This window comes from Lactuca virosa, chromosome 8 (assembly GCF_052849685.1).
Source record: "Lactuca virosa cultivar CGN04683 chromosome 8, Lactuca_virosa_CGN04683_v6, whole genome shotgun sequence".
Lineage (NCBI taxonomy): Eukaryota > Viridiplantae > Streptophyta > Magnoliopsida > Asterales > Asteraceae > Lactuca > Lactuca virosa.
Window position 1 is genome coordinate 67,821,452 of NC_136433.1, and position 16,907 is coordinate 67,838,358.

Here is a 16,907-nt window from a genome sequence, read left to right on the forward strand (position 1 = left end):
TCATTTCAAGGCTTGAGGAGGCTGATGGAAGCTAAGGATGAGCTAACCCTAACCTCCTCATTCCTTTAAATAGGGAGTAACTCAGAAGATTAGGGTTTTTCCATCAGGCTGCTACCACGCCATGGCGGCTAAATGAAACCCGCAATTTAATCTTGATTTGCCACAACGTGGTGGTCCTAACCACGTCGTGACAACCCTAAACATAAAAGAAAAATAATTAAAAAGTACCTCAAAATCCGGATGTTAAACTTTTTTGTCTACTTATGTTGCAGGACAAGTGTTTGTGGAAATGTTTGAAAGAAAATTTGAAGTGCAAGTTCTTGAAGAACACAAAGAGAATTTTACAGGCTAATGTCAAACGACCACCCACCAGATCATCCTCGTATTCCTTTATTATTCTTCAAGAATGCATTCTCTCAAGAACATGTTTGTTTTTTTTTTATGTATTTCTTTCATGAATGTGTCAGCTTTTAATGTAATTCTTTCAAGGATCTATCAAAATTTTATGTAATTCTTTCAAGATTGTGTTGGTTTTTGATGTAATTCTTTCATTTGATGTATCCATTTTAAAGGATGGTTATTAATAAGATCTTTTTGTTTTTTATGTAATCCTTTGATGAATCTGTTAGGGTTTTTTTTTTTTTTTTTTTTTTTTTTTTTTTTTTTTGTATTTTCAGTGGATTTTTCTTTAAGAATTTATTGCTTAAAAATCACATTCATTTAAGAATTCAAATGTAATATGTCAAGAATGTTTATTTTTTCAAAATGTTTTTAAGTTTCCAACAAACATCTTTGTTTGTTAAAATAGTAACCAACTCATATTTTATGTATATTTACATGTTAACTTAAGTTGAACATGTTACCCTTTTTCTATTTTTATACTTTTGGCACAGATTTTAAAACTCGTTCTGATTATTAAATTTTATCACGAATTTATCTCAAATTTAGTTTAATTTACAAATTTATTATCTACGACTTTTTTAAGACTTTTTTAGAAAATTTTACAACCAAATTTGAGAATTTTTCTTAGGGAAAACTGTAAAAAAGTCCTTATATATTGACCTCATAATCGGTTTAGTCCTTATATCTTTTTTTATTCAATTAAGTCCCAAAAACCGATAATCGTATTTAATTTAAACCTTTTACCCGACCAATAGATCATCCAACTTTCACAAATTATATTTTTGGCCCAGATTTCAAAATTTATTACAGATTTGGTCCAAAATTTACACTTTTGGCCCGTATTATAAATTTTATTACAAATTTGATCCAAAATTTACCCTTTTGGCCCAAATTTTAGAATTTTGTTATGAATTCATCCTAACTTTAGTTTTTTTTTTTTTACAACTTTTTTTTCTCAAAATTTCGTTTTGAATATGTTTTTTTATATAAAATCATAGTTATACAAAAAAAACGTATTTTCACATAAAAAATATTATATTTTCTATATAAAAACTTTTTTGTATATGAAATACTTCTTTATAAAAATAGGTATTTATTAAGTACATAAGTATATACAAATCCTTTTTTATAAAAAAAATGTATACATACATGTATTTTATAATATATATATATATATATATATATATATATATATATATATATATATACAAACACCTGTTTTATTATAAATACATTTGTATGCAAACACATATTTATAAAAAAATATATACAAACATCTATCTCATAGGTGTTTATATATATATAAACACCTATTTTATAATAAATGCATTTGTATTCAAACACGTTTATATAAAAGAAATGTATACACACATAATTTTATAATATATATATATATATATATATATATATATATATATATACACACACACACACACACGTTTACTATGAAATAAGTGTTTGTTTACATTTTTTTATAAATATATGTTTGTATACATATATGTTTACTATGAAATAGGTGTTTGTTTACATTTTTTATAAATATGTGTTTGTATACATATACGTTTACTATGAAATACTTATATATATATATATATATATATATATATATATATATATATATATATATATATATATATATATACACGTTTACTATGAAATATGTGTTCGCATACAAAAAAAGTTTTTTAAAAAAAAATTTATATAGAAAGTATAAGATTTTTTTATGTGAAAGTATGTTTTTTTTTGTATAAATATGATTTTATAAAGAAAAACATATTCGAAACAAAATTTTGAGAAAAAAAGTTGTAAAAAAACTAAAGTTAGGATGAATTCATAACAAAATTCTAAAATTTGGGCAAAAATGGTAAATTTTGGACTAAATTTGTAATAAAATTTAAAATATAGGCGAAAGTGTAAGTTTTGGACCAAATTTGTGATAAATTTTGAAATATGGGTCAAAAGTGTAATTTTTGAAAGTTGGATGAACTGTTGAAAAGGTAAAAGGGTTAAATTGAATACGATTACCGGTTTTTAGGACTTAATTGAATAAAAAATAGTTATAATGATTAAATCAATTATGATTATAATATGTAATGATTTTATTACAATTTTTCTTTTTTCATTATTTGTTTTCTAAAATTTTTATTTTTTTACAACATTTTACCCTTTTTTTTTATAGAAAAACATACTACTTGTTATACTTATTTATAAAAATAATATAAACTTATTTTATATATTTTTAATACAACGCTTTACACTTTTGTCATATTCTTTCAAACTTTAATACAATTTTCATATAAGTGTCTTAAACTAAGTTACAACCTTAATTTTTTTTTAACATTTATAACAACCTTAATTATATTTAACATTTTTAGATAACGTTTTATAGCATGCATACACCTTTTCTAAATATTTTTAAAACATTTAATATACTTCTAAAATGTCAATAATCATGGAGAACGGAAATCCGACTCATAATAAAGGGCAACCACTTTGTTAAGTTAAAAATGAATAAAAAACCCAAAATTTAATAAAATGAAATTTAAATTTAGTTATTAAAATTATAAGATATGTATTATAAAGGATAATATGTTATTTAAAGTCGATTTTGAAAAAGCATTCGACTTGGTAAATTGGGGTTATTTAAACTCTGTGATGGAACAAATGCGATTTGGAAACAAATGGAGACGATGGATAATGTGATGTTTATCCTCAACGAGGGCATCGATACTCGTAAGGGGCTGTTTGGTAGAGGGAAATAAAACCAGAGAAAATGAATCAATTCCTATTCTCTTGTTTGGTTAATAAAAAAAATCAGGGAATTAAGAAATAAACAAATTCCTTTTCCATCAAAACAATTCCCTATTAAAAATAGAGAAAATGAGAGAAAAAACAATACAACCTGGATCGAGAATTAGAAAAAAAAAAGCGAAGAAATCAAATCTCATCTTATTCGATCCTCCTTACCTACATCTGATCAGATTTTTTTTCAACGATTTCATCCCAGCATAATGGATTTCGTGCATTCGGCCCACGTTCTTGCCCTACTATTTTCCCTTCTGCGTATTGGATTTCACATAACTAACGACTTCACTGGGTTTCTCCTTCTTGTCGATTTTGTCGCCACAGCCTTTCAGTTCAAGGTATGCCTGCACGATTCTTGTTAATCTTACTATGGAATATGTTTTGTGAAATTTATTTTTAGTTCGTGTTTAAGAATTCCTTTTCTGAATTTTGTATGAATAGCATTTTTGTATATGTTTGAATCTTGCTATGTTGAATCTAAACTTGGTGTTTGAATCTATTAGTTTAGTGTTGATTGATGATCGATGGTCATTTGTTACTGGTTTCTGCTTCAGTTTTATCATTGTATGTACAGGGGCTATTAGGGATGCTGTCTAATCTTTCAGCATGGTTTTGTTTTTTTCTCTAACTTTAAACCATCAAACAATACTCATATGAGCTCAGAATGAGGCTATTTTTTTTTCAAATTGTGCTACTCTTTGTTGTCTACATTTTAGAATAAAAAATAGCTTATTTTGTTAAGTTTTGGTTGTGTTATTCAGCCATAAACAGGGGCTGTTAAGGATGCTGTCTAATCTTTCAGCATTGTTTAGTTTTTTTCTCTAACTTTGAACCATCAAACAATACTCATATGAGCTCAGAATGAGACGATTTTTTTTTCAAATTGTACTACTCTTTGTTGGCTACATTAAAGAATAAAAAAATAGCTTATTTAGTTAAGTTTTGGCTGTGTTATTCAGCCATAAACAGGGGCTGTTATGGATGTTGTCTAATCTTTCAGCATTGTTTAGTTTTTTTCTCTAACTTTGAACCATCAAACAATACTCATATGAGCTCAGAATGAGGCAATTTTTTTTTCAAATTGTACTACTCTTTATTGTCTACATTTTAGAATATAAAATAGCTTATTTGGTTAAGTTTTGGCTGTGTTATTCAGCCATAAATAGGGGCTGTTATGGATGATGTCTAATCTTTCAGCATTGTTTAGTTTTTTTCTCTAAATTTGAACCATCAAACAATACTCATACGAGCTCGGAATGATGCGCTTTTTTTTCAAACCGTACTCCTCTTTCTTGTCTACGTTTCAGAATAAAAAAACAGCTTAATTGGTTAAATTTTGGTTGAGTTATACAACCACAAACAGGGGATGTTATGACTGTTGTATGATATTTCAGCACTTTTTATAAATTGTCTAACTTTGAACCATCATAAAAGCTTCATACAAGCTCGGAATGATGCGATTTTTTTTCAAACTGTACTCCTCTGTCTTGTCTGCGTTTTAGAATCAAAAAACAACTTAATTTGTTAAGTTTTGGTTGAGTTATACAACCCCAAACTTAACCAATTAAGTTGAATTGCTATTTCAAGCATCTATTATGTAAATTTTTTTGTAGACATGGCAGGGAGAAACAAACACACATGGACTACTGAAGAGGATGCAAAGATAATTGAAGCATTGTTGGAATTACATGTATCCGGAAAATATGGTGGTGCCGACAATGGATTCAAACCCGGTTATTTGAAGGCAGTGCAACAATTACTAGATGTAAGTCTTCCTAACTCGGGTTTGAAAGCAGAGCCTCATATTAAATCGAGGATGAAGACATGGAAAAACCATTTCAACATCGTGCACGACATGGTATATGGAGCAAACACGAGTGGATTCGGCTGGGATACAGATAAATGTTGTGTTACTGCCGATGCTGAAGTTTGGGATGAGTACATAAAGGTACTATAATGATTATGTTTGTAGTATTTTTAGCATCATTAAAACATATTGTAAATGAATAGTAACCAATTAATTTTGTGCCATTCTTGTAGAGTCATAAAGGTGCTGCATTGCGATAAACCATTTCCCCAATTTGATAACCTATGTAAAATCTTCGGGAAGGGTAGAGCTACTGGTCATGGAGCTACTGATCTTGGTGAAGATGTGACTGAATAAACACAAAGAAACTCACTTGTTGATGTGGAAGGGTTGGAAGAGATCGTTGAAGAGACGCAACAAACTGCTCGTGTCAATAGTAAACGCAAAAAGCCTCCAACGGATGACACAAAAAGCTCTTATAAGGAAGCAGCGAAAGAAATGAAAGAAATTTTCAAGGAGGTTAGTGAAAAACTTAATGAAACAATATACAATATAGGAAGGCAAGAAAATAAGGAAGCATGTGATATGATAGATAAAGTTATCGAAGATATACAACACATGTCAAATATCAATGTCAAACAGCGAATTAAGGCGCACGATTGACATGTTTAGTAAAGATCAATTTCGTGCCCGGGCGTTTTTTAAGATGACAGAAGAAGAAAAGATTTGTTACATGGAAATGATTGGGGATGGCTCAATATCATGATTAAGTTATTTTAAGTTATGTTTTTTTTTTAGTTTTTACGAATATTGAAGTTGAATCTTTGCACATTCTGTATTAGACATAGTTATGTTTTTTTAGTTGTTAGGAATATTGAATTATACTTTTTGCATATATCCTACATTGGACATAGTTTTTGAATAGTATGATTTGCATATTTCTTTAAAAATCTATTTGTAAGTTATTCTTTTATATTAGAAATATGTTTTCCAATACAAGATGTATAAAAAATAATATTAACTGATTAGAAAATAAATTATTTAGTAACAATTAATATTAAAATAAAAATAATAAAAACATAAAAGATGCGTATTTTGACTAATTAAGATGTACACCATAATTCATTTTTATAAAAAATGTTGTTTGAAAATGAATAAACAAGGTAAAAAAAACTCATTTCCATTTCATTGATTAATACAACCAAACAAGAGAAATGATTCTAAAAAACATTTGTCTAGTGGATTCTCAGTTCTACCAAACAGGGGAGTCAATTCTCTTTTTTCAGCTTAATTCTCTTTCTCTGCATTTCCATTATGTGCTGCAATTCCATTTCTCTCTACCAAACGCACCCTAAATAGTTCACCTACTGAAGAATTTCCTATATCTTGGGGGGTTAGGCAAGGTAACTTGCTATCCCCTTTTCTCTTGATCTTAGTCATGGAGGGCTTAAATATTGCAATCAAGAGTGCTTGTGAAAGATCCTTGTTCCGTGGGGTCAAATTATCGAGAGATGGCCCTTCCATATCGCATCTAGTTTAAGCGGATGATGCGATTTTTGTCGGGGAGTAGGACTGTGATGGTATAAAAATTCTTTCTCGAATTCTCAAATGCTTCCACGTCTCTTTTGGCTTAAAAGTGATTTTTTTTTAAATATCACATCTTTGGAGTAAGGGTTCTTGTTGCAGAATTACGTGAAACTGATCGGGTGCTTGAATGTTTGGAGGGTGTCTTTCCATTCACATATCTAGGGGTCCCGGTTGGAGCCAATATGTAGCTAAAAAAGAATTGGAAGCCAATCCTTGATAGTTTTTACTCCAAGTTATCGATTTGGAAAGCCAAAACATTATCGTTTAGTGGACGTCTCACAATCATCAAATCCGTCATTGGCAACCTCCCGACCTATTATATGTCCCTATTTAAAGCACCACAGGGAATTATTGACAACTTGGAAAATATCAGACGTAGGTTTCTTTGGGGGGGGGGAGAACTTAGAAAGAAAATTCATTGGGTGGGTTGGTCGAAAGTCATTGCCCCAAATCTACTGGTGGTCTTGGAGTTGGAACTCTCTTAGCTCAGATTACATCTCTTCTAGTTAAATGGTGGTGACGGTTGATGAATGAGAAAGAAAGTTTGTGGAAATATGTCATTACGAGCATTCGCAATTTGTACAACAAACTGACACTCTACATAGCTAGAAAAACTGCAAATGGTGTATAGTGCAACACTTCCAAGGCGGTGAATTCCATCAATAATTTTAATATTGATAAATATGAGATCTTCATTCTCATTCCTGGATTGGGAGTCAAAATTCTATTCTAGAAAGATGCTTGGTGTGGTATTAATCCATTTCAAATTAAATTCCTACACTTGTATTTGATCGAATCGATCAAATGTTGCTTATTGGAGGACCGATTATCCATTAATGGTTTCTCGTGGATATGGAAGTTCGAACTTACAGGTGCAGCAGAATTAAATGAACTTTTACAATTGTATAATGATATTGGTGAATTAGCAAATGCGAGCACTTCTATGTTTGGTTTTAGATTTAATCTAAACTCCAATGGGGAATACACTGTCAAATCCATGAGAAGGTTAATTGAGTCAAGGATTTTTTTTATATAGCGGGCAGCCAATTTGTTGGTCAAAGATGATACCTCTAAAAGTACGATGCTTTATTTGGAGAGCCTCACTGTGTAGATTACCTGTGGCTGATGCCTTAATGTATAGGGGTATTAGCATCTCCAATCCCCTCTGACCACTATGCAATAAGGTGAATGAAACAACCGATCATCTACTAATTACATGTGAATATACACGGGAAGTAATTGATTGGGTATTTAAATGGTATGGTATCCAAAATAGAAGCTTTGCAACCATTAGAGACTTCATTGATTATGACGCTGCTTGGGGAAACTATTCTAGAAAGAAACCGATCATAAATATGGTGTTTTACTGTCTTATTTGGAACATTTGGATGACAAGGTATGGTAAAGTCTTCAAAAAGATTGGTGTGCCCCCGACGAAAATTGCTGACAACATCATTTGTTTATCATATATTTGGTGTAAACATCATGGTAACCTTGGCTGTGGAGACTGGGTCAATTGGAGTATCTCATATTTTTCTATTTTTCTACTGTAATTTCGGTTCATTTCTCTTTTTCCTTTGTACTGTTCTTGCTCGCTTAGCTACTTGCTAGCGGAAGTTGAAATATATAGCTTCAATCTTTCCCATTCTTTACTCATATCAGATTTTGGAAAGTGTTTTTGAACTCTTGAAAGTTTTCTTGGATACATGTCATAGTTGGTTTAGGAATTACTAATTACTTCTTGCAATAAGTTTAGAAACACCAATGGAAGTTCTAATTTCATCTTTTCTTTTATATGTATTCACTAAACCTAAGTGAAAAAAATGGTATTTGGTACTTGGTACTTGGGAACTATCAATGCATGATTAGAAATTGAATTTGATTCATGGAAAATGACATATGAAATTGTTAAATACATATGAGATTTAGTTGGAATCCATTAGATATATCTTACGTCAAAGTTAGGTTTATGAAATGATAAAAAACATGTAAATAGGCTATTAAAGATTTGACAGCTTTGACTTTCTATCGTTACTTTGAATATCATTGATATATGTAGCTTTGATGTTCTGTCGTTGTTGCTTTGAATATCATTGATATATGTTGAAATTGTTGGTATTCAAAAATCAAAATTATTTTGAATATCATTGATTTGTGTTGAATTTGAGTTTGTATCCATGAAATATTGATTCATGTTGACACTCAACAATCAAGCATTTGGATTTAAGAGGTTTAGTTATTGTAATCTACTTAAAAATGGACAAATTTGACTCTTGGTTAAAGTCTAACCTTTAACATCAAATGCAATTACATGTTTATGGTTGAAAGGGATAATGAAAGCTTTCTATTTAGGAGAAAATATATTCTTACATGATAATGATAAGTTTAAATCACAAGCAAGATGATTAAGAAATAAACGGAATGAAATCAAGAATTTAATCATCTAACGAAATAAATGGAGTAAGTAAAGTGCTTATTGGTTTATGCTCAAGTAAAGAGCCTTAGAAATTGGCCAAAGTCAAACAATTTGAAGTTACTAGATAGTAACATTGAGTTTGAAATACATGAATTAGATTAAACACCATATAAGACATCATGTAGATATAAAAGACAAAATTACGACAATTTTAGTAAATATGTCGTTAAAAACATGAAACATGTTTTTCTTATTGTTGCATCAAGTGGAATAGCTTCATTATTTCTTATAGGAAGGTGCACTGCTCATTTAAGATTCAGAATTTCAATTAATGTTGACGAAGACTCAGTGTGTCCTATTGTTATCAACAGTGATCTATGTTAGATGCTTAAGGAGACAAAACTAATTATTTGGGATGAGGCTCCGATGGTGCATAAACATTGTGTTGAAGCTTTAGATCAGATCCTTGTTGACATTTTAGGATTGAAAATAATGGCATCAATATTCCACCATTCAGTGGAAAAGCTATTCTTTAATGGGATTTTAGGTGAATACTACATGTCATACGAAAAGGAAGCAAACAAGATATCGTAAATGCATCTCTTAATTCTTCAAAACTTTGGTATAATTGTGAGGTATTAATTTTGATTGTCAATTACGGCTACAAGTAGGTTGCAATCTAAAACAATTGGCTGAAATACACGAATTTGCAAAGTGGATATTAAACATTGGTGATGGTGTCATAGGTAAAGGATAATGATGGAAAGCAGAGGTTCAAATCCCGAAGTATATGTTGATTAAAGATGTTTGTGATCCTATTAAGGAAATTATTGATTTGGTATACCATTCTTTATTATTAGAATTACAAAGTACTGAAACTAGTAACTATTTTCATTAATGTGTTATTTTAGCACCTACAAATGAAGAAGTAGACAAGATAAATGAGTATATGCTTAATTAGATACCTGATAATTAAAACATATTTAATTTCAGACAAATTGGCAATTTTGAGCAATACAATTCTTTGACCGAAGTGTTGTACTCACTTGATGTTTTAAACCTCATCAAATTATCAGGAATACCAAATCATGGATTAAACTTGAAAGTTTGTGCTTCAGTAATGTTGTTGCATAATCTTGATCAATCTCTAGGGATATGTAATAGGACACACATACATGTAATCAACCTATCAACATGTGTGATTGAAGCAGAAATCATTTCTGGAAATAATGTTGGAGCTCAAATGTTCATACTTAGGATCCGTTTAAATCCATCTAACAAATGAATGCCATTCAAATTTATCCGCAAACAACTCCCCATGGTGTTGTCTTTTGCAATGACAATCAATAAAAGCCAATGTCAATCGCTTTCTAGAGTTGAGTTATTCTTGTGAAGACCTGTGTTCACCCACAGACAACTGTATGTTGTGTCAAAAAGGGTATAAATGTAGTAATAATGAATGAAAAGTAACCTATTAAATACAACGATTAACGTTGTCTACAAGGAAGTACTTGAAGGTTTATAGATAACACATTTGTCATCAAGATTGGGTTGGTGTTATTTGAGTATATGTCAAAATATATGGTGTGTATATATATATATATATATATATATATATATATATATATATATATATATATATATATATATATATTTGTGTTTGCTATATTTAATTAATTCTTGATTTTAATCTCAATAGTATGCTTGTATGTCGTAGAATTATTTTTAAGATCATTATCCTCGCTCTTGTATTAACACAGGCCTATCACCTAGTAAAAATAATATGATGATAACAAAAGTTCGGAATGAAAAAACCTCAAGTATTGTTCGCTTATTAGATAATTATTACCGAATAAGTTCAATTTTTACTCTAAATTAAATGTGAATGAAATTCCAAACTATTAATTGCTAAATTACTATATAAAAATTAGGAGTTTTATTTGAATATTGCAATTCATTTTCAATTATTCTTATTGAACTTTTAGTTAACTATAAGGCTGGTGGGTATGAGTTCCCTCCGAACATCATTTTGTTTGTCACATTATATGTCATGTCATCTTTATACTATTTCATATTTGTTAGCTAGTGCACAACACACCACCAGACCACTTTAATTTCCATGGGGAAAATGACTTGCAAGGGTAATTACCTTTTCGTCTTGCTCACGTTTAAGCAACTTCATTTTTTTGTACACATTTTATCATCTAATTTGTTAAGTGTGTTCACATATTACCATTGTCACCAGTTATAGCAAGTGATAATAGTAATATGTGAACACATTTAACAAGTTAAATGGTCAAATGTCTACAAAAAAAGAAAGTTGTCTAAATATGAAGAATTTTTTTTATAAATTTTTTAAGACTTTTTATAATTTCTTACAACATTTTTATAATATTTTTTCTATAGGTTTTTCTAATACATTACTTTTTTTATACTTTCATATAATTTTAATACAAGGTGATTTTAAACCAAATATTTTATAAATGTTTTAAATTTTTCTTACAAGTTTTTAACTTTTTTTTATTTTACATTTTCATATAATTTTTTATAACTTTCATACAGTGATTTCTAAACTTTCTTTTACAATATTTTTAAAGTGTTTCACAGATTTTGTATGACAGTTTAATATTTTTTTATAACATTTTAAAATATTTTCGTTAAATACTAGTTTAAAACGTTGTATTAAAAAAAATTAAAAGTTTATAAACTGCTAATTAAAAAGTATTAAAAATTTGTAATAATTTTAAAACATTTACATTATATAGATTTTTTTGTTTTTTTTATTTGCTAAGTAATATTTTCTTTTTATTTTTTTAAAAGACCCTCCATAATTATTGTTACATATTTAATTTATTTAATTTTATTGTTAGATATTATTTACTTTAAAAATATTGTACATGCTTAAAAACAAAAGAAAAAAATTATAAGAGGCTATATAAAATATTTCACAAAACAAAAACATATTTATTAATTAAAAAGTAAAGTTTAGGATTGATCAATATTTAAATAATATTTAGGAAATTATGGATATTTTAAAAATAATGTTTGCAAAAAATAATACAAACAAATATGAAAAATAAAATCGCTATTAAAAGTGGAGAAAATGACTTATCCGAGTAATTAACTTTTCGTTTTGTTCACATTTATGCAGCTTTCTTTTTTTATATACATTTAACCATTTTACTTGTTAATGTGTTCACATGTTAACATTGTTACCTGCTATAGCCGGTGACAATGGTAATACGTGAACATATATAACAAGTTAAATGATCAAATGTATATAAAAATACAGAAGTTGACCATATGTGAACAAAGCGACAATGATGATTATCCGGGTAAGTCATTTTCCCAATTTCCATATGATTGGCCATGGGAAATGCAGAGAGATGGTTGAAAGTCAAAGTGGGTATGATACATTTCTTTCTCTCCCTTGGGGTTATCCAATGCTGCATCCATGAATAGCCACGCTGCGTGGCCATTGGGCAGTGTTTTCGTGTGGAGCACCACGTGAAGGGAAGCCACCTCAGCCTCCTTCACGATGTTTATGACTCATATTTACCAATCTAATTATTGTAGCTTAGCGTTGTAATATATTGGTTTCAATTTAAAAAAAAACCTAGAAATAATTTTTTTAGTAGTATATTTAGTTTAGAATAAATTTTAACAAAAAAAATTGATTTTTATTTAACAGATTATGTAAAAGAGTTGAAATATGAAAATATATAAAACAAAAACTTAATACACAAATGCATTAAACGAAATCATTTTTAGAATAATAACATGTATTTTTTTTATACATATTTTGAACATAATTTGGCCGGTTTGGAATATTCTTATTTTTAAAAGAGACATTAAAGTTATTTTTGTTTGTATTACACTCTTTCACGAGTTTAAAGATAAATATAAAGCATAGAGTTATAAAGGTTGAATTTTGATAAATGTATTTTTATTATTGAAATTTTATTGTTTTTTGAAAAATATATAGGTTGATTTTTGATAAATGTAAGGGTTGTCTTAATAGGTTTGGAATAATAAAATAGAAAGCTAATGGAAAATGTCTCTTTCTTGGAAACGCAACCGGCATCGGCAATATTTTTCGAGTTTTTGACGAAATAGGTGTATTTTAAAAACTTATTTACCAAATAGGTATAGTTTTAAAAATATTATCCAAATAAGTGTAGTTCAAAATTATATATATATATATATATATATATATATATATATATATATATATATATATAAATTCTAGCATTTTTTTAGTGTTTTTAATGTATATATATTTTTGACATTTTTAAACTTTTCACTGTTAGTTTTTCCATAGAAAAAGTTATAAAATTCGTTTTTTTAACTCAAATTTTTTTCTAGACAATGATTATGGCCATGTTTTACAAATTGATACCTAAGAAATCATATCTTAGAAAATTTTGATTCGTAAACACTTTTAATAGCAATTTGATTAAAGATATTTCAAAAAAAGCAAAACATGATACCTGTTAGATTATTTTAACTTCATGTAAACACTTTTGATATACACTATAAAAACACTTTGTTAAACAATCCATATTAAACTACTTTTAGTTACACAGCATATCAAAAACTGTTAATAATGGTTTCAGCTTCAATTTGAATATTTACAATTAGATCAATCACATACACGTAACACAAGAAAGGAAATCAACTAGACACGTGGTTCCGCCGGAATATGGAATTATGGTCTACACCCGCGGTAATCTCGCTTCTCTTGCTCTTATTTCATTGACTTCCAACACAATTACAACCTTCTTAGATCGGATTACCGATTTGACTAACTGATACTTGAAAAACCTACTGAGCTATACACTATATAGGGAAACAACTTTTAATCGATCTTTTAGCAAAGTACAGTTTAGAACTCTCTCTTTCTTTAACAGAATTAAGATATGAAATCTCAAATCTTTGAAGTTTTCTTTCTGAGGGATTTCGTTTTTGTTGTGCTATCGGATCCAGATCTAATCTACAATCAATGAAACTCATTAGTAAGATGGAAAACAGAAAAGATGGAAGCTTGAAATCAAAAAGATGAAATTAGGAAACATGAAAACAGAAAGATGGAACCTAGAAATCAGAAAGATTAAAGATGAAATCAGAAAAAATGCAGTTAATTTACACTCATATATACTTAGAAGATGAGGAATTTGAAGTTAGATTTTAGAAACATTGAATCTCGATAGAGATGGTAGCGGCTGAGGAGGCGTCGGAGGTGAGCGGTCGTGGAGGAAGCGTCGGAGGACAGCAATCAACGACATGGATTTAGTGCCGACGTTTGGTGTGGCCGGAGAGGGCGGCATACGGCCGGAGATGGAGACCACCGGAGGAATCAGGATGTAAACGCGTGTTCTGGAGTAGGGTAGCGAATTTATTTCAAAATATCCTTGTTTGGTAAATATGTTTAAAAGTACACCTTTTAGGTAAATAATTTTTTAAAAAACACCTATTTGGTTAAATTCTCAATATTTTTCTCATGACCGCCATACATTTGCCGCAGTTGACTTTTCTCAGACGTGACATTTGACAGTGGCTTATACGTCTGTTTACAAAAGTCAAAGGTCAGATTAGGGTTTTCTTGTTTTTTATTCTGAAAAAAAAAATGTTCAACAATGGTGTTGCGGCCATGACAGTCAGAATAGTTGACCTTCCCTTTCGAATCAACTATTTATATCATTGTCTTTACAACAACCCATTCCAATTTCCAAAACCCTCTTCAACCTTTACATTAATCGATCGAAAACATCTCTTCTTGTTGCGTGATAAAAGTTTGTAACTTCATTGGCAAGATGAGCCCTAGAAGGTTTCTTGAAGGCGATCACAAACAACAGGTGAAAAGTGGAGTGGCGATCAATGGTCCACGACCGACGCCATTAAAGCTCAAACAAGAATCACACACCATTCAAAAACAACATCAGCAGATCAGAAAGCCGATCATAATCTACACTTATTCTCCTGAAGTTATCCATGCCAAACCTCATGATTTCATGGCTCTTGTTCAGAAGCTCACGGGTCATTCTGGCTCTAAAGATCAAGAAAGTAGACCGAAAACCCTAAAGAAAGATGGATATAATCGAAAGGATAATGAATTTTCCAATGATTCTGGTGTCACACAGGAGAAAAGTACGATTATGAAAGCCAAGAGTCCGATGTTTAATGCTCCTTTGAATCCTTACATGGCTGATATCCCGCTTTTTACACCAAGTTCAAGTGATTACTTTTGCTCGCCTCGGCCTTTATTTCGGTTCACTGATATGGTATCGTCGTCTCCAAACATTAGTACTTCATTATCGCCTAGTTCCCTAGTCGAGCTCATGAAAATACTTCCTGAATATTGACTGAAGCATTCAACATCTTACTGATTTGTATTTATTGTTAACATCCGAACATAATATTATATACATATACATGTCCATAATTAAACACTGTTCTTTGTCGTTCATGAAGACTTCATGATTTCTTGTTCTTTTAAAGACTTCATGATTTCGAAAATAGTTGTTTGTGATTAGGGTTTGATCCACAGGGAGATCTGTCAGATGACAATATGTTTAATTTGTTCTTTGGTTTTGTGAGGGTTTGATCCACAGGGAGATATGTTTAATTTGTTCTTTGGTTTTGTGAGGGATTCTTGGTGTAATCATATATATTTAGATCAAAGTCGAATAAAATTGATGTCTTAAACTGGCCATCATGTCTTGTAAGTATTTGTTAATTTGTTTATCCTATGAACTTAGGCTGTAGATATACCCATCTTTCACATTTTGAATGACACGGTCTATTTTCCATTTATCCACTTTTCATTCACTAAAAGGCAGATAATGGTCATCTTTCACAGCTTCGCCTACGCCACTTGTATATACACAACAATAGCGCCCAAGATTTCCCCTTCGCGTAGTTCATTGAACCTTCCAACTTCACTCCGTGGCCCGTGCTAAAGAAGCGTGTCTTAACTAATTCCTTTGAACTCATTTCACCTATTCTACCTCTCGATATCTCCTCACCTTGCACCTTTTCTTTCTTTTCCTCATCCCATGATCCTTTCCCATTTTGTAGGAAATTAAAAACCATAAATTTTAATATATTTTTTTTAGATTTTTTAGTATGTATATAATTTAATAAATATTAAAAAAACAGAAAAAAAAAGCTGACCAATAACACGAGAAGCTCCCCTCATCCTTTTCCTTGCACCCTCTAAGCCACAGTGGCTGTGTTGTGTGTGTAGGGGTGCAGTTTCCTTCCCCACAACAATTCTACGCTCCATACCGTTTGGCTCTATATAGTACTTTTCTTATCAATTAAGTTAACAAAGTATTTAATGCTTTGATAAACCAAGTGTTAAATTTAAGCGTTTACTTGTTAACAAAGTTGGTTGCAAAAAGTTCTATTTCTTTGTTTTATAAAAGAGAAAATAAATATTCTATTATTTATTTTTCTTACTTATCTTCCTATAATTTTTAAACGATGATAAATATAATAAAAATTAATGTATTATATTAAATATAACAAGTGTTATAATTTTATGTGGATAGAAAAATGGTAGGAGAAAAAAATAAGAAGATATTTAATTTCTAAAAAAGTAACAATTTTATGTGAATTTTTTGGTTGTTTTATGGTGATTGCTAGACTATATTTGTAAATTAAAAAAAAAACATTTCTAAGAATTATATAATTGTAAAAAAAGAATTATTAAATTATGGAGACAAACATTTTAGATTTATATGAATTGAAATATTCCCATTGTAGGATGGTGAGATTTCATGATTTCTTATATTTTACCATCAATAAGATATTATTAAATTAAATCTTTTACATGCGTGTTCGGTACAAAGTGTTTGAGAGCGTTTGAGAGCTTCTAATTTTTATCGT

At 29.7% G+C, this 16,907-nt stretch overlaps 1 protein-coding gene across 1 annotated transcript; it reads left to right on the forward strand.

The window, feature by feature from the left end:
* The first annotated feature begins 14,722 nt into the window (after positions 1 to 14,722).
* On the forward strand, positions 14,723 to 15,729 carry PDE337 (VQ motif-containing protein). Its single transcript, XM_079068381.1, has one exon. The coding sequence runs from the start codon at positions 14,831 to 14,833 to the stop codon at positions 15,377 to 15,379; it is 549 nt and encodes a 182-aa protein (XP_078924507.1). The 5' UTR covers positions 14,723 to 14,830; the 3' UTR covers positions 15,380 to 15,729.
* Positions 15,730 to 16,907: the final 1,178 nt, after the last annotated feature.